At 27.8% G+C, this 25,605-nt stretch overlaps 1 protein-coding gene across 5 annotated transcripts in view; it reads left to right on the plus strand.

Annotated features, from left to right (window-relative positions):
- Nucleotides 1-25,605, plus strand: part of LOC123300953 (syntaxin-binding protein 5) — a 574,037-nt gene that overhangs the window by 208,861 nt on the left and 339,571 nt on the right. For all 5 annotated transcript variants that reach the window (XM_044883632.1, XM_044883634.1, XM_044883637.1 and 2 more), the window contains exon 2: nucleotides 4,088-4,185. In XM_044883632.1, coding sequence (XP_044739567.1) covers nucleotides 4,088-4,185 — 98 coding nt within the window. The remainder of the gene's footprint in view (nucleotides 1-4,087; nucleotides 4,186-25,605) is intronic.

The following is a 25,605-nucleotide window of genomic DNA, read 5'->3' on the forward strand; positions in this document are numbered from 1 at the left end:
CCTCCATTTAGGATTGGTTTTTTTAAGGAATCCTCTTTCAGTAGCAACTTGCAGTTCGCGAATGGCCTTAACGGATGTCTACTGATGCTAGCGTTCAGAGGCATTCTGCCATTTCTAATAAGCTCGCCGGCCTAACATCTTCCCAGAATGTCCCTGTGTCCAGCTAAGTAACATACATGCCCCAACGTTCAGATATACAAATTTAGGTTTTATGGCTATGGCATGAAAAGTTGACCATTCAGTTACGGAAACTCGTTCATAATCTTACATGTCGCAAACGCCGAGATATAGTTTAACAATCATAGCTTTACCAATTGACTACTTATGACTTAACTATAGGTACTGAGCTTTTCAATCTAAAATGAAATATTCATTTCATAAATAATTAAAATAATCAAATTCAATATAATTGTTATTCGAAAGTTTAAAAATTTTCCTAGATAATATTAAAAAAAAAAAAAACATTATAAAGAAAAGCTGATGATGTTGGCGAGAGAAAAGAAAATTATATACAATTGAATCCATATCATATTTGGATTGAATGAAAATTTATGTTAATAAATAATATGACAAATATTGTATTAAGGAAAACTTTTTACTTCTTTTTTATTATTATAAAACAAAACAAAAGTTTGTCTTGAAATTTCCATAAATTTAAAAAATATAACAATAATAATAATAATAATCTAGATTTCTATGTTTAAAAAAGATTTGAAAAACAAGGATTATAATATTATTTGAACATATAAAAATAATCAAAAGGAAATGGAAAACTTTTTGAAAAACTAGTAAATAAAAAATAAACAGTTTGTTTAGAGTACAAAGTTTTTACAACTGTTTTTGAATTACAATTAATATTGTATATTATTTCTGTTCATAGGTGTAGACAAATAGAATTGTTTTTGAAAAATATAAAAATTGAATTTTAAGGATGTGTGAGCGTATATGATCAAGTAATTTCCGGTAAAAAAATATATGTATATATTTTCAATTTTGATAGTGAATTATGTTATAGATATAGGCCGAAAAGTAAGAATACAATTTTTGGATATATGGCGTAATTTTCAAAATATTGAAAATTAAATTTTTTTTTTTGTTATTCTGATTTCGATATTTTGAAAACCAAGGCAGATATCGAAAAATTTTAATTTTCTCTTAATTTTCCTCTAAATTCATGATGTTATAATTAAACTCATCATCAAAGTTGAACATAAGATAAAAATAATTTTAACCCTTAATCTACCCTGCTCGCACATTCCTTACATAGATGGAGATGGAGACACTTGGTTTTTTCTTTTCTATGTCATTGCTAATATGTTTATTTTCTATTTAAAAGTTTTGTTTTAATTTGTTTTTATTTGGTCCAAGTGAAAATTATCAAAAACTTTCAAAATATGTTGTATTTTAGAGATTTCTCCATAAGAATAATGTATTCAATATCGATTTTCAATGATTTCTTTCTTAAAAATTTGCATGGATACCTAAGCTGAAATTTTAACCACATATTCTTTGAGTAAAAGTCTATCTATAATCAAATTTTGAGTTTTTAAATCAAACATTGTTGTCATGCTTATACATACTTAATTGGAAAATTTTTTTTACTATGCTAACAATTTTAATAAAATTGGAGAGGTTTGTAAAAATAGTGAGGGGAGGAAGAATCTTTAAATTTTTCTTTCCATTATCAACTAGGAAAAGATTATCTTCAAAATCTTTTATTTTGAATTTGGGATCATTTCAAGTTTATAATCAAATTATCCTATGATAAATAAACTTTTGCGTACTCTTTTAACGATTGAACGAAAAAACTTTCACGAAAGCAAGTTCCTCATTTATTTTAATCGTAGCCAAACCATATCCAAAAAAGTTTTTAAAACCGAAAATGCCTTTTGAATGTTTTCGTTGCCCAATTTGTAACAGATGTTAAAAATCATACATATATAAATTTTATTTCATAATCTCTTACAGAAAATAAGAAACTTACAAAGTATTGTTTTATTTTATAAAAATCAAATCCTTCACTGAGGTTAATTACGACCTAATCCCATAAAACGTTTTTTCGATTACAAGTTAATTTCACGATTAATACCTCGCTTATTCATTTGAGATTTGCTCGCGCGTTCTACACATGCGTCAAATATTTCGTGCATTAAATATTCTTTAACTTTGTAAATCATAACCTCTGCATAATTTTATGTAAATTTATTTTTAATGCACTACCTTATTAAAAATAGTTTGATTACGTGATTGTTGAATGATGTTTGAGAATGAAAATATTAGAGGAGAAAAAATCTAAATAATTAAATTAAAAACTTGAACAGGCCCGAAAATTTCCGTTAAAAGTTATTATTTTTTGTTTAGAACTTTACTATAATGATGAGAGAAAGCTTCACAATTTCTGGAAGACTTGATTACATGTTAAAATCTGTATAATATATTTATTTAAATTATTATATTTTAAAATCTGCAGTTATTTTGAAAAGAATTGAAAAATTCATAATTCGGAAAAAGATAAAATTATATGAAGATAGAAAAAGATTCAACCACATACCCTATTTAAAAAATAAAAGTTATTAAGGTTCGTGAGCCAAATGCTCATAACGTCAGTGCTGACGGGTTAACTAAATATTCGCAAAATTTAAATTTATAAAAGTAAATTTCTTAAACATTTGGGGCTAACAAAGTTTATTTGATATTATTTTTTGATCGGAGACTAAACAAATTATAGATTCTAGATATTTATCTAACTTGTCATCGTCTGACTTTTTAACAAATAACCATAATACAAGTTTCATTATCGTGAAAAATTGTTAAATAGCTCTGAACAAGTTGATATATAATGAAGAAAACTTTTTAATTTCATTTTGAATGATGTAAATTGGACTGTCATGGATGGCTATAGATATATTTTTCAAATTATATGAGTGAGTAGAGAACACTTTGAAAACTTTAATATTGTCATTGAATATTAAGGCTAATTATTTCAAATTACACTGTTATAATGTTCTATGTAGAAAACTTTCAAATTTAATTAATACCAATAATAATGTATTGTTTAAATTTGATTATTTTAAAGTGTACCCTATTATTGTTTGCTAATGGATATTGTTTTATTATAAGAGATCTATTTTAACAATAATTATAGTTAATAAATATAATAATTACGTATATGATACTAAATTCATTTACTATCAACAGATAGATAAAAATAATTTCGATTGATATACAGAATGTGAGGAAACAAATTTTTTATCTTAATTTATAATGCAAGCAGATAGGACATTCTTCAGCTATGTATCGACTATATCGAGCCCTATGATAGTTGAATTAAAGCAATTCGTTCGTTTTTTAAAACAAAAACCAATCTAATGCCCATTTGAAAGAATAGTTAGATTAATTCTTCGACACTTATCGCACGTAAATCGTTTCATAGACGAATTATAAGAGGGAAATAAATCAGCTTTGATGTTCAATGTTATAATAACTTCATGTAGATTTTATTATAACTTACTTAATAGAAGCGAAAAATAGGAATAAAATATTTCGATATTCGCCCTTATTTTCGAAATATCGAAAGCTGAGTAATTAATGAAAATTTTCAATTTTCAATATTTTAAAAATTAAGCTAGATATCATAATTCATAATTTTGATACTGGCGTACATAATTCTTTATCAAAATTGGCACTATGAAAATTAAAAAAAAAATTTTTTTTATAATTTGTAAACCAGATATTATTTGGATCAAACACGCTCATTCTTCCAAGAGAATATTGTTTTTCCATTAGTGCAAATGGAAATAATTAATTTGCCTTATATACACATTTTCTTTTTTACTATAAAAATGTTACAGGATTATATTGTGCTCAAGTTGTCTTTATTTATAAAAATACAACCCTTGCATTAGTTTTTATTGTGTAAATAATTAAATAACTAAAAACCAATTTTTATTTCATACCAAAATATCTCTCAGTACACGATTCTGAACAGACAGAACAATTTGTTCTATGTACAATGTTAAAAATAATCGAATATGACACTAATTTTATAATAAAAATTTATATATATTTTTTGTATTTTTTGTTACAGACATTTCGACATGGATTTCCATTTCAACCTACAGCAATTGCATTTGATCCTGTACAGAAAATTTTAGCAATTGGTTCAAAATGTGGTTCGCTTAGATTGTATCCTTTTTTTATTCATTACAAAATATATATTTATTATTAACACATATACGAAATTGAATATCGTTGAAGCATAATGGTAAGAGATATTTTTCTAAATTATTTTTATGGATAAATAATTTTACTTTTTAATTATAGGTATAGAGCTGGTGTACATTTAAATTATTTTTAATAAGTCAAAAAATTTTGATGACCTTGTCATTGGGTACCGTTCAAATATAAAAAAATTACTAAATACAAGTATTCGGAAGCTTGAATGAATCACAATCAATTTATGAGAAAGTGGATAAACAATTGAAATGTTAAAAGTCAAATGGAGTATTGGCGATGCTGCCCGCTCACATACGGAAGGCCATGAGGTCAATACCCATCCAAGTAAATAAATTATAGTTAAAAAAAACGTAAAAAACACGCTTTATCACTGCAATAAAGCGTGTTTTTTACGTTTAATTATAATGTAAAATTCAAAACGTGGGGTTCTCGATACCTGTCAAAACACTTTATTTAAAGAATGAATGTAGAGAGCACCCCACGCTTTAATATTCAAGTTAAAATGTTTATCCACTTTTTAGCGGAATAAAGCGTCTTTTTTCCTGTTTTTTTAAATTATAATTTATTTTATTCTTGTGAGTAACACTGAGAAAGGACGCATTTGAGAGAACCAGACCTTTAAATTACGGGGTCTTACAAATTTGTTACTGTTCTATCAACTTTGATGAATAGGCGTATTATTTTGATAGAAGGATAAATAAAATAGAAATTTCTTTCTGCCCGACAAAGTTGGCCGATATGAAAATTTCAATCTTTGTATCGGACTACGAAAATCTGTTTTGTTAGTTCTCGGACTAAATGAGTGATCCTCTAATTATCATTGCAAAAATAATCGATATTCGCTAATATTAAGCTCGATTCCCAGTAAATGTACAGAGGCGTTTTCTAGATGTTCTCAAATTTTTGACTGATTGCAAATAATTTAAAAAAAAAATTACGCTAGCTTTATATCTAAGGATTTAGTTTTTAATTAGAGCATTGATGATATTTTCAAAATTATTAAATTCTTCTTTAACATAATGGAAAATGGGGAAAATTTTTCAAATTGTTTATTGATTTTATCTCTTGTATTTATTGATATATAATAAAAACTTTTTTAATTAATAAAATATTTTATTAGTAAGGGGAGGGGTAGAAGGTAAGGGAGGCATAGATATTGTAAAATAGGTACCAATAAATTGATGACATAATACCCCAAATACAATGGAATTGTTTGAAAATATTTGGGGGATGTTTTCAAAAGAAGAGTAATTAAATTAAAATATTTAAAAATGTACTTATATAAAAGGTGTTCCAATAAAACGAATTATTTTACACATTTATATTAAAATTCTTAAGTTGAAGTAGAAAGAGAAATTATTTGAAGAATATAATATTCTCGCCAAAAAATGATGTTTAGGTATTGCTTAAAAAAACTTATTTTCATATTTTTCATTAGAATCGAATCGTACTGGTATAAAATATCGAATTGAAGGAGGGAAATAAAATAAATAATTTATGAATTAAAAACTACTGGCTTTGTTTCGTTCTTTTATGATTGTATTTATTGCAGTCGGGTTTTGATTTTTTAAATTATTTAATTTATTTCTATCCTTCAATTCGATATTTTATACCCGTACCGGAAATTAAAAAAAAAAACCTGTTATTCTACTATGTTAAAACTTTTTAAACAAATTCATTATTCCTAATTAAAAACCATATAACTAATATATATTTTTGTTGCCCTCCTCTTAATTTTCTTTATTTTGATTCCCTATTCGACAGGTTTGGTTAATTTCTTTTTATTCACGTAATACTATTTTGCGTCTTACATCCGCGATTTTGTCATTTTTTTAAGCTCCTAAGCAAGGACGCTTGGGTTTTTTGGACGAATATAACGATACGTTAACGGTCGAAATCCATCGAACAGACATATTCATACACTCCTTGACAGTTGGGTAAAAATGAACTTTATTTGTATCCATCTGTAATTACAGATTGATTTGACTAGTAGTGTCTTTAAAACTGACTCTGATAGAAAAAGACCAAGATATGAAAAGACCCAGTGTACATCGAAGTTACATAGTTCTACACGGAAATTATAATATTCTTTTCTTCGTGGTGAAATATGTGTAGAATATGTTTTCAATCGATACAGTTCTTGGTAATGTATAAAGATTTCCACTTTGAATACTAAACTTTACGACACATAAATCTGTAACTGTGGCAGCGAAATATTTAAAATAGTTCTAGAAATCATTAAAATAATATATAAAACATGAACCAGAAGCCCATAATGAAACGAAATCTTGATGAATTGAAGAAAGCTAGTTAGATAATAAAGAAAATTGAAAGAAATTTTGTTTTTGTCTGGCGGAAATGTTCATTGAAAGTTATTGATAACAGGATACGTGGGAAAATAATGGCAAAAAATTTGCAATTTGCGTAAAGGTTTAAAAATGCAATTGCAATGTCGTTGCATTTTCCATAGATTTTGTCGACAATAATTTTAACATGTATGACAGACAAAAAAAAGAATCGGTTTCCATAAATTCTACACTCGTGCTACGATTAAAACAACCAATCTTTTTTATTACTTAATAACTTATTTTGTCTTAATCAGGGATATTTCGCTTCAATATAGGCTTATGGTCTAATAGTGAATGCAAAATAAAAAAACTGTACGTCTTATATCTAATAAATAGTTTTTCAATTCAATACTTAGAAAGATAAAAGCAGAAATAAAATATATATTCTATTAAATTGGTTATAAAGAGATCTTTTATTTTTTTAAATTACATAAATGTCTAGACTTAGAAAAATAAATGTCTGATACGAAAGAGTTATGTGAAAAAACCATCACTCTTCACTATTTATTAAATAGAATCGATAAAATCGTGAATATTTTTAAATACAAGATTTTAAAATTGATAAAAGACTTTAGAATTGATTGAAAGATAACTAAAGTTTTTATTCTTCATAAAATTTAAATAGAATTTTAATTTGTCATGGAAATTAATCCATGCATACCGGAATACAAAAAATTGCTAGTATTTTTTTCTTTTTTTTTGAAGAAATTGTTTAAAAAGTCATTTATACTTCATAAGATAAAGAAAAAACTAAAATCTAAAATAAAAATTGAAATTTCTATTAATATTTATTTTCATATGTTAATGGATAAAAGTTTAGAGACATATCAAAAAGAACGTTTCAATAAAAAAAAAACTTTTAACAAAAAGAAAACCGACTTCAAAAGAAAAACTTTTCCAAAATAATTTAATATGCACTAAAAAGTAAAAAAATAACGATAATATAATGTAGTTTTATTAATGTTACTTTTGGAGTCGGTGTCAGCCAAGAACACAACTCTGACAGCACAGTTCGCAACATTAACTTGGCTGACACCGACTTCAAAAATAACAATAATTTTAACTACGTTATATTATCGTTATTTTTTTACTTTTAAGTGCATATTAATTTATTTTGGAAAAGTTTTTCTTTTGAATTCGGTTTTCTTTTTGTTAAAAGTTACACTAACTTATTTGTCACTAACAAGAAATTATCGAAATGGGTTGGCGTGATATTGAGTTATTCGCCCTCTTGTCGTGCATATTTAATGCAAATTTAAGAATTTTTTGGTTTTCTCATGGATGCCGTTGTCAGAACTGGAACAAAATGAAAAAAAAACCAGACGGGAAGAACTAGCTTTCAAACAGATAAAGAATCATCAAAATCGATTCACCCAGTGGAAAGTTCTGAGGTAACACACATACAAAAAAATACAGTCGAATTGATAAAAAAATACTGTCGAATTGATAAAAATCCTCCTTTTTTGTTTGAAGTCGGTTAAAAAGATAAGTCAAAATAGTTGCTTCAAAAAAAAAATTGTTGAAAATTGAATCCGAAAGCCACAAATTATTTGTTCTTGATTTTCACTCTTTTTAAGAGAAACTTCTCTCTATGCCTTTAAGAACTATTTGCGATTATCTTTTGCTCTTGGACTATGGTACTTTTAGTCATAATTTGCCTATAAATTATATTATGAATACAATATAACCTTTTTTTATACCCATATTAAAAAGTTATATAAACTTAATCAATTTACATTACATGAATTATGATCTATTTTAAATATATTATTATACATAATACTTATATGTGTATAACAAGAACCACCCACATCTTCCTATTTAATTTACATAATGAACAATATTACAATATTATAATAATATTTACTTACAATAATAGAAAAGGTATTTTAAAGTTTTATATTATGTATTTAAACTATATCGCATTATATGTATATGTTACCGGCAAAGTATATAATACAATATTTCACAGATTCACTTAATGTTCTAAAGAATGGTTAAAGTGTTCAGTTAATCTATGAAATATACCTACATGATAATATATACTCGCTTTTATACTCATAAAATATTTAGATAACCGACTCTTCGACAATGACGACTTCGGTACAATACTCTACAAAACTGAATACCTATAACAAATCCAAATTTCATATAGATAGAGTAAAGGGTATAATCGCAGTGCTTGAAATTCAATTGCAACTTTAACCATTTTGATCTGGAAAACCGCTTTTGTTTATAAATTTTTTTTTGCACCAATGAATATTTAAGAGGTTTCTTAAAAACTTGTTAAGTTGCACGCCAAACAAAATTGTTTATAGAATTGTCTTTAATAAAGAATAATAATAAATCGATTTAATTCTCAATTTAACTTGCATTCCTAAGAATTTTTAAATACTACACGTTACCTAAGCAAAGTCAGGTATCGATAGATAATGCCATATTTTATTTAAAAGGAGTCTGGTATTATATAAAATAATTGAGAATTTCTATAGATTGCTTGAAATATATAGTTTACCGGTAACAAATAAATGTATGAATATAGTTCTTTTAAAAAGAGAAAACATTATTAACTCACAAATACCTACTAGTAGGGTGTGGGGTAGTTATACTAACCTAACTATAATATGTGTATAATATAATATGTAACTAAACTCTTTGAAAATATATATAGAAGTGAGGGATATTATGTAATACCTTTTATATAATTCAAATAGAATATATTTCATTCAAAACAATGTGTACCTACTCTATACAGGATAATTTTTTTCCACCGTATCAACGTTAATAGAAAATCGAACTAATATTTCTGTTCGATTCCCAACCCATTTATAATATGGAGAAATATATTCATTTATATGAACAATCAAAGAATCTGGGTTAACAACTGAATATAGGTAAACCTCTGACAAAAGCTCTCAAACATGGAAATTATTTAGACAAAAGTTATAAAGAAGGGAACGTAATCAAATGACATAAAGTTTAGCTCGAGGTGGGTGATTCCTTTGATTGTTTAAGAACAGTTTCCGCCATTCAAGACGAAAGTACAGGTCAGTTTAGCAGTAACACCGTTTCTATTTTTCATTATTTTGTTTAAACTAAAAAAAAAAAAAAAAACACTAATATTTATAAGTTTAAACAAAATAATGGAAATAAAAGCGGTATTATTATTAAGCTGGCCTGTGGTTTCTTACGGTTTAAAAGACGGAAATTGTTCTTAAACAATCAAAGGGATCAACAACCTCGAGCTGAAATTTATTAACTGAACAAGGGAAATATATATTGTGATTATTTCAGTCGCTACTTCTACTCAAATTAGAGCCCAATTGAATAGTTGTTCATCTAACACAAAAAAATCGAGGAAAATTATAAAGTATCGAGTAAAAAAAAATTAAATTACAAAAAAAAAAGAAAATATTTGAAATATACGTAATATAACAAATTATTCTGTATCCTTGTATTCTGTTCTGTAAATGAATTTATGTTGGAGTTAAACTGTAGTATATCTGTGTTTTTTATTTTGTAATTACAGTGAAACTTGCTGAAATTGTTTTCCAAAGAATTTGAGCTCACGCAAACTATAAGAACTGATTTTGAGTACTTGGATTGGAAAGACACTCAGCCTTTTATTTGGCTGTTCTTAATGTGAAGATTTATAAGTATGATTAAGTATAGGGCAAAGATAATAAAATAATGGCCTTGAATTTCCATTACTTATCATTAGCAATACGTGAAGGGTACTACAAAAATTTGATTCTTTGTATAAATTTTTATTATAATCATTACTCAAAAAGTCTTGCTATAAGTACAAATATTACTTGGAATTCTAGATTACTTTATACATGTTCTGAAAAAGCTACGTAACTTGTCATGTTGCCATCGCTGCGGATATTTTTACCTTCTAAACCGTGCTTTTTTAGCGGCTCACAACTTTAAATTAAAATAAAATTCACTTTGTTAGATAATTTTGTGCTTTTAATGTTTGAATATGATATATTGGTCTTAGCCGAACTCCCTTATTTAGATTAAAAAATTTCAACAACTTGCAAGCTTTGATCTAGCGTAAGTTTGTTTATTATGAAACGGTAAACCAAACCAAGTGTCTACGGTCAAATAGATTATCAAACAAAAGAGTATTGCCAACTCAGGGATGTGAACTTCTAAACAACACTCTTATTTTCACCTTAAGCTCGCATATACAATTCGCTCTCGATTTTTCGAATTTTTCGAAATTTTTCGAACAAAATTTTCGAATGTTGAACACAGTAGTTAATACTGTAGAGAATAATGTTACTTTAAATATTGTACATTGTTCTATTGTATTTACCATGCATCCTCGTTTTCCCTTACAATAAATTTATATTAATGCCTCCCTTGGTTACTGACTGGAACATTTCCAACCAGTGAATGTGTGTATATTTATACTGGAATGAATAATATTGAGGAAAACTGTGTTATGTATATTATGGTGGAAAATGGAATACAATATATGTATACGATGATATTATACAAGTACAGAAAGATTCTGAAATTTTAGAAGCATAAATTAGGAAAAAGTTTAGTTATTTGGATGTATTGAAATAGAACAATGATAGAAATAGTCAGGAAAGTTAAAATTAATTATTTCATTAGAAAGATTTTCAACGAAATGGAACATTTTTCCAAAAATTAAGCATCAAATGTAAACGAAAAAATAGTTAGAAGATAAATTATGAGAAATTTTATTATCTGCAATGTTGCTATTGTATAAGTTTCAAAGCTATTGTATGTCAGTCTTATCAATAAATTCTCAAAATTACAAACAAAAATTTACGAAGCACTATCTTGTTGATAATATTTGGATTCCAAAAACTACGAGGGGACTTTATTCACAGAATTTAGTCCCTACATCACAAGTCTTATTCCAGTCTTTATACTACTTCGTTATTTCACGAATCTTTATTATCTGTTAAATGATTCCTTCGTTATAGTCAATTCCCTAAAAACATGCTCTTATATTCGTGCACTATTTGTGGCAACAGTGTACAATATTACGACATTGTATTTATACATATAATCAACAAACACACAAACCTATAAATTATTAGCTGATTTTCTTTGCTTATCATTTAACAAATCGATACCGATCGTACTGTAAGAACCGTTTTCGAGGTATATAAAAAAATAATTAATTTTCTTAACTCGGATACCTCCGCCATGCCATTATGCACATTTTGATTGTTATTATCTGAAAAATTTCCTTTTTTTATACGGCATACTTTTATTAATTTTATATTTAATTCCTAAGAAAAGATATTTCACGATTGACTTAGCTTTAATGGTTCCAAAAATAAAATTAATAATATCTTATCAGAATTTTTTATAGTTTTTCGTCCAGGATATTGCTTAGCTATTGTTTGGTAACAGTCCCTATTTTGTTATTCATAAATTGAAACCACGACAAAGTTTTCGCCTGTATAATGTTATCATTTATGTATTTAATATTTCAGGTTCATAAAAAACATTTTATCGTGAATTTCGGGAAAAATTATTTGTTTATTTCCCATGCTGTACGTATACAGGCCAATGGAAAAGCACTCTATCAAATTTCGATCTGAGGCCTGATTCGGGAGATGTGGGTGGCTATGGGAAACTAGAAAGATTTATGAATTCACAAATCTATCAAATTCATTAAATTAGTACGTGTCACTTTAGAATATAGACGGGACTACAATAATTAATCGTAAATTGATTTAGCTGGGTTGCGAATACTAACAATAATATTTTGTTGTCTTTATTTATAAAGAAAATAAAGAAATAATAGATACGTATTTATCAAATTATTTCACCAATACAGAGACACTTAGATGTGGGAGGTATCAAATTATATATTTATAATAATAAAGGTACGGTGAGATTAAATTGTGTACTACATAACACATTACTCTCTGTAGCGGTTGCAATTCAAGTATGATATGAATAAAATTTGGTATCAAGAAGTGTTTTGGTAGTTGAAAAGTCAAGTTCGTTAATGAGAAAAATTTGGCAGATAAAAAATAATGGAAGGAGTGCGCAAAGTACAAAACTTTGAAATACTTCAAAAAAAGTATATTTATATATTTTTTAATCAGTTTTAAGCATTAAAGTACTCTTATGATTTTTTTAGACGCTTGGTTTCTAGACGCTTGGTTTCGAAATAAAAATGTTTGCAAAATTAAAAATGCAATATTCGATTTTAAGAAAAAATATGTTATTTTTCCAAACTTAGGAAATTTGCTTAGCTAATTAGCCGGCTTCTGACCATATCATTGTTTGAAGTCATCAGTGGTTTTCATAAAACACATTTGTTTTGTAATACGTAACTAATTTCACACTTGATCGATTAGTATGTATATACATATACATGCATTTTCCATTTTTTCCTCACACCTAAAACACAACCGTACCAGAACGAACATACATTCCCATCCATAACATATGAAACCATTTTCATTCCATTTAAAATTCCAAACGTATCATTATTATTATTATTGATATATTATTATTGTTACAATTTGTGTAACATAATGTTGAAAACAAGGAATATTTAGAATCATTCATAAATATTATCGTGATTCGATATTCATTCCTTGTTATTATTACAACTTTCCCCCCATATTTAATGTTATTTATATGTTATATGTTCGAAAATCATCATAACATAACCTACATATCACAATCATGTTATATGTTATTTATGTATAAATTGTGAATGTGTTATACAATGTTATAGAGCGAATATTATAGATAAATATCAAGAGTATCAAGCTATGATTATCAAGCTTGGCAAAAGCCAACCACGATAGGCCACTGTTTAGTACTATGATAAGTGTAAAATAAAGTGAAATTGACACGAAGCTATAAAAAAAAAGCATGATAAACCAATTTATTAAGGGAACAAAATTTTTACACGCAATTTTACCTAACTTCCAAACAGCTGTATCTTCGCGAAAAATCATGGAATTTATATAAAGTTTAGAAGCGTACCACAATTTTAAAAATGATTTTACAACAAATTTGTTTATATTTGTTTACGACTGGAAAGTTTGTTTATTTTTCTTGAAAATTAACTGTAAAAAATCCCGTACAAGTCCAACTTTACTACTAATAATTAAGTAAACACAAGACACGCTAGTCTTTATTTAACATTTTAATAAAATCTTATTGTTTGGACTGCGAAGGTCTTGATTAAAAAAGCTCAAAAATATACAAAATTCAACTCGAGTAGTCTTAAAACATTTTTGTAAAAGAATTATTCAAATTTGTGTAAGCTTTTAAATTTCTTACCATTTTCTCCTTCCGTACAAAGCGGCAAGGGATGATAACAAAACCGTACAAAGAGCTACAACAATTATGATATCTTCCTTGCGGTCTCTGTCAATAAATGTTTCACTATTTTTAAAATATAGATTTGTTTCAATAACCAAATTTGATGCGATTAATTTTAACCTCTGCTACGAGTATAAACTATTATATTTACCTAAAAATCAATATTTTGATGTAACAAGTGAAAACAAGAAATTGATTGAGTTAATTGTTGAACTACCAGGTATATTCAGTGTTGATTACTCGATAACATTACATATATATCTATACATGCCACACATACATAACTGATAATCCCCTATTAATACATACTAAAATTTGCATCTAATGTGTGCCCTCGTGAGTAAGTGATGTTTACAAAAAAATGTTTCAAACAAAAGTTGCTTATTTTTTAATAAGGAACTTTTTTTACATTTAAACTTTTGTTCTATCTCTAACGGTTTACAAGATGGGTCCTACGGACCCAAGACCCGATTGATCTATGTTGCCCATTTGCAAACTCAACCTCAATTTTTATGTCCTGAATGCGCTGTAAAAATTTCAGTTTGATATGTTTTTTCATTTTTGAGTTATCGTGTTGACAGACGGACGGACGAACAGACGGATAACCGAAGCTAATTACATGATTTTATTTATGTACCTTCACTTATACCAAAATTTTGTTCATAGCGTCAATATTTTTAAGCGTTACAAACTTGGGACTAAACTTAATATACTGTGATATATTTCATATATACATATTATAAAAACTGTTTAACAAAAGTACCTACAATATTATATTGTCATTATACTATAACAAAATTTACTCCTGATATTTTTCCATAATTACAGCATTAATATATCCCCTGAATGTACAATATTTATGTAATACATACATTCAGTCATAATGATGAAATGTTTTATAATCAAATATTATTATCTTGATGGTTGATTTGTTTTAGTCAAGGTATTTACCATCATTTAAATTATTGCTTTAATGAGAAGATACTAGATGATTGATTTATGTTTGTAAAGTATTTACGAATTACTGTCCTTAATCCATAAATATGGTGAGGCATATTTTGGTACGTTTTGAAACTACTGAATTTTTTTATCAATGTATGTTCTAAGGTCTTTCAAGTGATAGAAATCCAGTATTACATTCGAAATGAGTCGATGATATATGATGGATTTATTTTTGAAAATCATGAAAACTTGTTGAATATTCGATACTTACACCAGCAAATTTTCATTTGTTAAAATATTAAAAAAGTAGTAGTGTAAATTTTCAATCCGTGGAGAATTATTTGAGGTGTAGTCAAAATATTTTGCCTATCTTTCCGAAACAATTATTACCTCGAACGATACAATTTAGGTTCGTAAATGAAGCTCAAAACTAACAGAGGATCACACTTAAAAATGGGTTGATACAATAGGGTTAGCTAACCCAAGTTGTTACTACCATTACCTTCTTAACCGGAAGGTCTACTCTTGAAAATGAAGTACTAATCATCGAGAAATATCTGTAATATACATTTTAAAAACTAAAATATATCCTACTAGCTTGATACCCGACCGCATCGCTGGGTATAAAAGTAAAGACTGGCAAAGACCACCGTGTCATAGCCTTCACCTGCCTTGCTTTCACTTATCCCTCTTCCATAACACTCGAAATAGGGGTAGGGATTGTTTTAAACAGGTAAAAAATATGTTCATACAGTTAAAATTTTTTTTAAAATGTAAAATAGTAATAATTCATTGAGTATATCAAAACAGATTACCATGAATTTAAGAGTTGCAATCGTCATAATATGTGCAAGTACGCCACGTACGTCACAGAAGCTGTAATATAAGTAATAAATTTTGTCTATCGGTCAACTTACATTTATTCGTTGTGTGCGTAGTCATGGTAGGGACAATAAAATCGATGCCAGCGCTTCCAGTGAAAAATTTTGGCGTTAAAGGAGGGTGTTATGACTAATCTGCAATTCTTTACATTTAAATATTATAGTAAATGTCAAATTAAAATTATTGAAAAACACTTATTAATTAAACTTAATGCATTAAAAATTGTGAGAATAAGAAATCAAATTGCATAAATGTTATTTTTTAAATGTAAATTATCATAATTATTTATTTAAATTTGTCAGACAATTATATTAAATTTTCAAAGTCATAAATGCAATCCATACAATTATATATGTATCCATACAATTCCATAATTAAAGTAATGTGTCGTTACCATAGAAACTCCTCCAATAAAACCCACGCACGGTGCGAATACAATTATTTACATATATCTGTTGGGTGTGTAGTCAAGGTAGAGACAATCAAATCGACACCAGCGCTTGAAGTGGATAATTTTCAATTCTTTACATATAAATGGTATAGTAAATTATCAGTTGTTGTATTAGAAATTGTGAAAAGAAGATACGGAATTGTATAAATAATATTTTTTTAATGTAAATTTACATAATTACTGATTTAAATTTGTTAGAAAATATTATTACATTTCCCATGTAAGCTACATAATCATATGTCCATCCATAAAATCATGTGACGATTATAACTATCCCAACTTTTTGAATCGTTATATCTCAGAAATAGTGGCTCTTAGAAAAAAAATTATGAAAACATTTTTTATATTTAGTTATCTGATCTACAATTTTCGACTGAACGTTTTTGTAACCTTTAATCCCGCGTAAATTTTTTTCCCACATCTCGAATCGGTGAGGACTTTTTAGATTTCATTAATAAAGGTATTTTGGTCAATCCTACCAAATTTTTGATTTTTAAATTGACCGGAAAAGACATATTTAAAGTAATTGATTAATTCATATACGGTGTACAATCTTTCGTTACCAGACGCATTTTATAATCTATATTTGCAACTGTAAACGCTATCCTGAATACCTTTGATATCTGTACTGTAAACAAAATTTAATTATAAACAAGGGAAAACAAACAGTTGACTGAGTTAATTGTTGAAATACCCTACATAAATAGTCATGATTACTCTATCACATTACACATAACATACATATACAATTTATATAATACATACTATACAATTTACGCCTAATTTGCTTTCTCACGGGTAGAAAAAGATTTGTACAAAAAAATGTTTCAAACAAAAGTTGTTCATATTTTGATAAGGAACATTTTTTTACATTTGAACTTTTGTTCTATCTCTAACGGTTTACAAGATGGGTCCTACGGACCCATAGGTCAAGACCCAATTGACCTATGTTGCTCATTTACGAACTCGACCTTACTTTTTAGGTCCTGAGTACGCTGTAAAAATTTCAGCTTGATATCTTTTTTCGTTTTTGAGTTATCATGTCCACAGACGGACGGACGGACGGACGGACGGACAAACGGAAATGGACTAACTAAGATGATTCTATGAACAACTATACCAAAATTTTGTTCGTAGCATCAATATTTTTAAGCGTTACAAACTTGGGACTAAACTTAATATACTATGTATATTTCATATATGCATGGTATAACTATCTGGAGAGAATCTATTCGCTCCGAGCGTGAATTTCGTTTCCATGACAACGATACACTACTTTAATTATAGAATTAATGGATGCATATATAATTGTGTGGATTGCATTGAAAACTTACATTTAAAATTTAATATTCTTGTTTCACAAATTTAAATAAATAATTACGATAATTAACATTTGAAAAATAATATTTGTACAATTTGATTTCTTATTTTCACAATTTTTAATGCATTAAGTTTAATTAATTAGTGTTTTTCAATCATTTTAATTTGACAGTTTCTATATCATTAACATGTAAAGAATTGCAAATTAGTCATAACAGCCCACTTTATCTCCAAAATTTTTCACTTAAAGCGCTGGCATCGATTTTATTATCCCTACCATGACTACGCACACAACGAATATGATAGAATCTAATCTATATATATTTTGAATTAGTAGATGCATAAGGGTACATTTGAATGATATAAACATTTCAAATTACTGTCAACATGAAGGTAGCAAAAGCATCTATGTATGGTTTGATTTGTTGAAATGTAATTATAATTATTGCTATATTACACACATAATTTTAGTAAATTCAATATCTTTTATATGATAATAATAATAATAATAATCCTGAGGATAATGTGTGTATACGGGTTTATAGGATTGCCTTTGGTGGAAATATATTAACATTTGCGTTAATAATAATTTATGATTCATTGATAAAATATTAATAATTATGACGGGTGTTGATATTAGAATCGAGTGTGCTTGTTTACTTTTGAGATGGAATAATAATATATGAAACAAATGTTTTTTAATTTAGAAAGCAAAATTTTGACTTATCAATTAAAAAAAATTGATTATTTTAAAGAACCCCCGTTGTAAACATTTCTCCAGATGATTGTAACAATCGTTAGTTTATAATTACTCGTAAATTTATAATAATTAAAGGAATGTCTATGAAATATGCCTCCAAAATTTACTAAAAAAACAAAAATATGCCGTTTATTATTAAAAAAATAAATTATTGTTTATAAAAAATTTTAAAAATTACTACCTTGATACACCCGCTTCGCTGGGCTTAAAAGAAAAGATCACCGTGTTCTCACTAATCTATATATACATATCCCTTCCATAACAATGGAATTAGAGATAGGGATTGTTTCACACAGGTAAAATATACAGTTTTCAATTAGTAAAATAGTCACAATTCATTAAGTAAATCAGAACAGGTGACTATAAATTGTATCTCGTTCACCATTTCTACAGAAATATTTAATTAAACTTTAGAATGATGTTCACAGATGGCGCAGTGAAAGGTCAAAAACCAATTTAAACAAAAATATATCTTCATAAATTATAGCTCCTGTATGAGCTATATATGTATTGTAAAGTTTCATTCAAATCTATTCAGTAGTTTTTGCGTGAAAGCGTAAACAACCTTACTCTCACATTTATAACATATAGGGATGGGGATAGCGATTTTAGTATCACATTTAATATCACATTATGAAAAAATAAAATTATTATTTAAAAAAAACTATAACATATTCTAGGAGAAGAGAAAAATTTTTACAAATAATTTATTTGTTTGATTATACTTTTAACTTTTTAGTTTGTCTGTTCATTCTTATACGCCAGTAATAGAAAAAAATGAATTAGTAGATAATGAGCCGAATTTTTAGTATGTTATAGTTAACGAAACATTTTATTATTTAAGACAAAAAATTTGTATCTTACAGATCAATTAAGAAAGTAATTATTAATTAAAAATACACTTAATAACATAACATGTTATGTTACTTAGTTTATTTTTAAATAATTAATTACTCTCTTAATTGATCGGTAAGATACCAAAATTTTTTTTTATTTAATAATATCTTTCGTTTACTACTTGATAAAAATTCAGATCCCTATCTACTAATTTATGTTTTTCTATTCCTGGCGAGTCACCTTCCTTAAGTGCAATATAATACTTAATTAGCTCAATGATAAATTGTTGTTTATCAAAGTAACTATGGTTATTTATCACTTCACGTCACGCATTAGCTCAACAGATTGTTGAAAAGCAAAGACAGTGTACACAAACGGACATATGCATTTTTTTTAAAGATTTTACACAATTATCCTTTTATCCGGTCAGTTTAAAAAGGTACAAATATCCACAGCCGGTTGCAATTTCAAATCGATTCAAATCTAAAAAGTCCTCTTCAAATAGTTGGAAGAGTTGTAATCGCCATACGATTTTATGGATGTTAATTATCCACTGAAAGCGTTGGAAAATTATCCACTGCAAGTGCTGGCGTCGATTTGATTGTCCCTACCATGACTACTCACATGATATGATATATGTAACTAAAAATTGTATATTTGTAAGTTAAACTGACCAATAGCAAATATGGTTACTTGTATTACAGCTTCAGTGTTGTACGCAGTAATGGATTAAGGCCTAGGCCCGTGAGGCCCGGGCCAAGGGCGGCAGAATTTGAAAGGCGGCAAAATTTATGAAATGCCAAAATTTTAGAGTCACAAAAAAGTAAAGACAATCAATTATAAAAATTGGTTCAGAATAGTTTTTATAAAAAATTTTCGATAGAAAATATTATAATCCAATTCATTAATCTACTTCTCAATCTGTGTGGGTAAGATGTTAATTTTTTAATCGATCAATGATATTCTTTATCGAGTAATGTTCTTTACTTTCTGTTCCTTTAGTGAGATTAATCTCACGTGTATGAAGCATTTTGAAATTATTTAATCCAAATGACTTCTCAATTTGTTTTTAGTGTGAAATAAAAATACCGAAGATTTGTATGTCCCATAATGCATGCTACGCATTAGAAAAAGAGTGGCCTGCAATAAGAGTGGTAGGCAATGAATGCATTCATTTACATTGTCAACTCAAAGATTCCTTGGCAAATATGGAAGATTTACGCTCTGAACAAAAAATATGCAATGTATTGCATTCACGGAATCTTCGAGATGTTTACTCGAATGTGGACATTGCTCTCCGTATTTTTTTGAGTATTCCGGCTACAAATTGTTCAGGAGAAAGATCTTTTTCTACTCTTAAAAGTGTAAAAACCTATTTACGCGCAAGCATGGGCCAAGATAGACTTAATGCACTTGCATTACTGTCTATTGAAGCCCAACTAGTCTAAGAAAATAATTACGACGACATAATTGACGTTTTTGCACGGACCAAAGCCAGGAAAAAGAAATTTTCAAATTGATTAATATTAAAAGAAATATGAATTATTTATCTGTCTAAAGTTTATATATATATTTATCTGTCTTGTTTATCAGTAATATTAAAAAAATTATATTTCAATAAATTAAGTTACTTTAAAATAAAAAACTGGATCTAAATTAATGAAATTCATTCTATCAAATAGGGCGGCGAATCGAACGGGGCCTAGGGCGGCAGCAAGCCTAAATCCGTCACTGGTTGTACGTGGCGTAATTATACATATTATGACGATTGCAACTCTTCCAATTTTTTGGTTCGTTATATCTCAGAAACGGTGGCTTTTAGGAAGAAAAGTATTTTTTTAAGTAAGACATTTTTACACTTCATTATCTCATATACATTGTTCTGAGTAATTATTTTCTATTTTTATGATAAAACTTACCGCTTTGCTGAAAATAACGAAAAACCCGTTTTTTTGACCTTTGACCGGGTAAATTTTTTCCCATGTCTCGGATCGATTATTACTTTTTAGAACTCATTTATGTTTTGAAAAATCCTACCAAATTTCAGCCTGGTGCGAATTTTTGTACCTTCATTCATCTTTTTTTATTTAATTTGACCAAATAAAATCTGGTTTTAAAATCTTTTTAAATCAGACGATTAATTTGTGTCACATTGTGTACATTATCTTCTATAAACCAAAATTATGTAACCAAAATTATATATTTCAAATAATTAATAACGTTGATTAATTTCTGTTAAGTTAGTCAATACTATAATATATACATTATAGAGTTAGACATAATTAATTTTATTCAATATCTCATCCAATTCGGTTTTGCAGTCTGTTTAGTTAGTAATTTGTTATTTAGGTTCGTATCAAACCATAATGTAAATGTACCCGATATATATATTTCGTTCGATCTCATTAATTGCGTATGTAATCATAAAATTTGCATATCAGTAGTTTAATATGATATTAATTACGTACTAGTTTTGATAAGTATTATTATATACATTTAGATTCAATAGCAATCCTATTATTGATATTTACTTAATATAACTAATTAATATTCAATTTTAAATATTTGAATTGGGATACTGATAATGTTACCATATTCGAAATTATTAAGAAAAAATTTATTAAATTCAAATACATGTTATTATCTGTAAGCAAAAGTTTTTGACCTTGTGAGAACCAGGATCTTTTGATTCACGGGCTAGTCACGTCTTTAATCGGGTCGAGGTAGCAAGGGTCTGCAAATTTTGTTGGCTTTTACGTAAACTTAAAAACCACGGGATGGCAATTCCTTTAATGAGATCGAATGAGATTAAGTCGCCAAAAATTGGAATATTTATAGGAAAAAAAAATAGAAATGATTTAAAATTTTTCACAGGGGTTTGTCATACACGGTGATAGGTCATATTTTTAACCTCCGACCCAAAAAAGGAGTGTTATAAGTTTGACCGCTATGTGTGAGTGAGTAAGATTTCATTTGTTTAAGATACTTAACCGAAATCAGCATTCTCTATGTTGTCATCATTCTATTTTCTCAGTTATAAATGCGAATTTTGTCATGAAAATCGGCATATGTGTATAAAAAAATGTCCTTTCTAAAAAAATTTAGAAACTAGGCAAAATTTTCAGAATCGGCCCTATTTGTCAAATTGTAGTAGGCTGAGTTTAAATTAGATTTCGGTTAAGTATCTTAAAAAATGTGACCCACAACCCTGTATGATTTCAAATCGATGTTCATATAAATAAAGTTTGAGGGTCTCTTCATCTTAAATATGATACTGTAGATACAGGGATATATTGACTTGTACCACAATTAATGTTATATCTTGTTTGCGTATTATTGAAACTTCTATTTGACTAATATTAGTCTAGAAATGTTTACCGAAATCTTTTCTCGTTAATGGTACATCTCATTAAAAAATTTCACCGTAGAATTTTACTTCCTCGACTGTTCTAATGTGGTAGTTTTGGTTAACAATAATCTTCAAAAAGGAAATAAGCCAAAGTACGCCGCGGCCGGATATCATGTTTATATGCTATATCCATTTCTCGATATTAACTGTCAGTGTTACGGACTGCAGTGAAATTGCTTTAAAAATTTGTTTAATACAACAAATAATATGATGTTGATATGAATCAGCAATTTCTATTCAAAATTTACGAAAATGATTTTTATTTTTTTATTGTTTTCAATAGTACATCTGGCATACATTTATGTACACTGGAAATAAAAAAAATTGAACGTAATATGGAGTGGGATAGGGAAGTTTTTGCAAGTGCAAAAGTTTGTCACAATTCTTGTAAGACACATTGTGAGAGTCTTATTGGAGAGCTTTTCTTGTGTGATGACTTGTAATTAACTTATAATATTGATAACTAACTTTTAAATCAACAAAATATACAAATAAATATTACAATAAATTTTGTAAACTATTACGTGTTAATGTTGAACTGTTACTACAAATAAATATATCAATATTTTTTCTTACACTAAATTACAGAAGTTATTTTTTTTAAATAGGTTCAGTATCTCGTGCTGAATATAAGTAAACGCAATCTTTACAAATTTGCAGGATGGAAACATTTTCAGCAAATATCTCCGTAGTCATGTACTTTAGGCTAAAAATGGTAATCACTTTTATTGTAGATAATTAACTTTCCTATGTTTTTGTATGTAAAAAGTTAAATTATTGATTTTTATTATGCCACTATTTATTATTAATATTTTCTTACATATTTCATACTTCACCCGAGTGAAACATTGAACGGGTTATAACTTCATAAATATTAAGTTTAGAATAAAAAGGTTTTAAGTAAAAATTCCAGAAAATGTATAGATTTAAAAGCATTTATAAGCAGCAAGTTAGTAGCATTTTATTGGGTTAAACAATTATTAGAGGATATATGGGTCAAAAAGTCAATAAATAAATCGTTATAGTCTCATAAGTCGTAAACGGGAAGTGTTACAGAAAACATTATTTAACAAAAAAGATACTGTTTAAAATATTTTCCATTTGAGTGTACATAAATGTATGTTAAGAGCGGGCAGAAAACATACAAAAAAACTTATGATAAAAACAAAACGATTTGTTTATTTACATTATTGGAAAACTATCAAATTGAAACTATTTTATAATGGTACACATTTACATAAAAATAACTACAGTATGCATACCTACTTAAAAGGTAAATGCATGGATGTAATATAGGGAATAAACTGAAAAGACTGACTTCCGTGAATAGACTGATATGTATTAAAAGTGTTTATCGAATGATTACAAATGTTTTTAGTTCATTTTATTTGAATTTCAAGCAAAACTGGTATGAAATTGCAGCAATGTCTTCGGTTTATACTATTAAGTTCTTTCAAAAGTTTTGTCCGTTTTAATGTCATATGTTTTTGTAGCTCCTTATCTCAAAAAATATTTATTCTACTGTGTCGTTGCATACAGAATATTCGATTTACATCTTGGCATATAAATATCACGAGTATGACAGAATACATGCGTTAAGCATGCATTTAAGTGAGAGGTATTATATATATGTGTTGAAGACACATATTCTTATCGCAGCACACAGCTTCTTATCGTGAGGAAAGAGTTTTAATTGGAGGAAATCGACGAAATGAGCTCCGCGACAACGTCCGTTCGCACATTTCACAAATCATCCACCGAAATTAAACGAATTGAGCGTTGAGGTTCTGCTACTTCCATCATACTCTTCAGATCTTTCGCGAACTAACTACCACCTTTTCAAGAATTTCCATTAATTTCTCATCGGGAAAACCTTCGCCAATCAAGGTTAGGTAAAAACGACCTTTATCGACTTCATCGTATACCGAGTACCCAATTTTAATGCCGACGGAGTTAATCGAATTGTGTACGAGCAGATATGAGTTTAATCATAAAAACGAATAAAAATTTTTAAAACGACCTAAAGATTGAACTAAATCGCATGATAATTTACCTAAGCCCGAATTTTTTATCCAAAGTTCCAACGCTACTGAATGTTAATACTAAAACTTACATTTATTTGCTTATTAAATTCATTGGATAGAAATAATCATTACATTGAAAATTCAAAAATTTTAATAATAATTAATGACTGAAATGAAGTATTTTGTACTTTGATTAAATGAAATGGTTTTTTTAAATAAATTTGCTTAAAATTTGGATTATCGACGTCGAAAAATTACCTATAAATGTTCTTGATGAGTAGAACACGAGTTTGGAAGGGTGCAAAGTTCTATAATACTCATTGAGAAGAGAAAACTAACTAACTTTAATTGTATTTCAACACACGCATTTGCCGTTATAATTGGACACGAGTTTGCAAAGTTCTAGAAAACTCACTAATTTTAATTTTACTTTAACACCCGCATTTGCCGTTATAATTGGATAAGTCAACAATAAAAGGCTTGATTTCTAAGCTACATTAAATTATTTTGCTAAGCTAAGCTTCTATCTGTTTTAAGGGGTATTGTTGTGTAAATTTTTATGCCATATACCATAAAAATCTACACAAATATAAAAAATATACATAGTATATTAAGTTTAGTCCCAAGTTTGGAACGCTTAAAAATATTGACGCTACGAACTCAATTTTGAAGTAGATATCTTCAACCGATTGAGCTGAAATTTTGTATGCACATTTAGTTTGGATGACGCTTCCACCATATTTTATAATCCAGTAAATATGTATGAAAATATGGGGTTGCTGTGCAAAAGGTCGGGTAGTTTTGATTTTTGGATATGTTGTTAGTGTTGAGCCCATGACTTAAAATCCAAGTTTTCCACCTCGGGGTGCCAAGGCGCGCCGCGGGGCGCGCCACTTTTTAATGAAATATCGAAAATTTGACCATTCCTAAGTGAAATCTCGCGAACGGTTTATTTTAGAGAAAATATTATTTTAATAAATTAAAGGGTAATAAATTTGTGACAGTTTAAGCCCAACACCAGGTTTGTAGCGTAAATAATGGCTGAATTATAG

Source organism: Chrysoperla carnea, chromosome 5, assembly GCF_905475395.1.
Source record: "Chrysoperla carnea chromosome 5, inChrCarn1.1, whole genome shotgun sequence".
In the NCBI taxonomy this organism is placed as follows: domain Eukaryota; kingdom Metazoa; phylum Arthropoda; class Insecta; order Neuroptera; family Chrysopidae; genus Chrysoperla; species Chrysoperla carnea.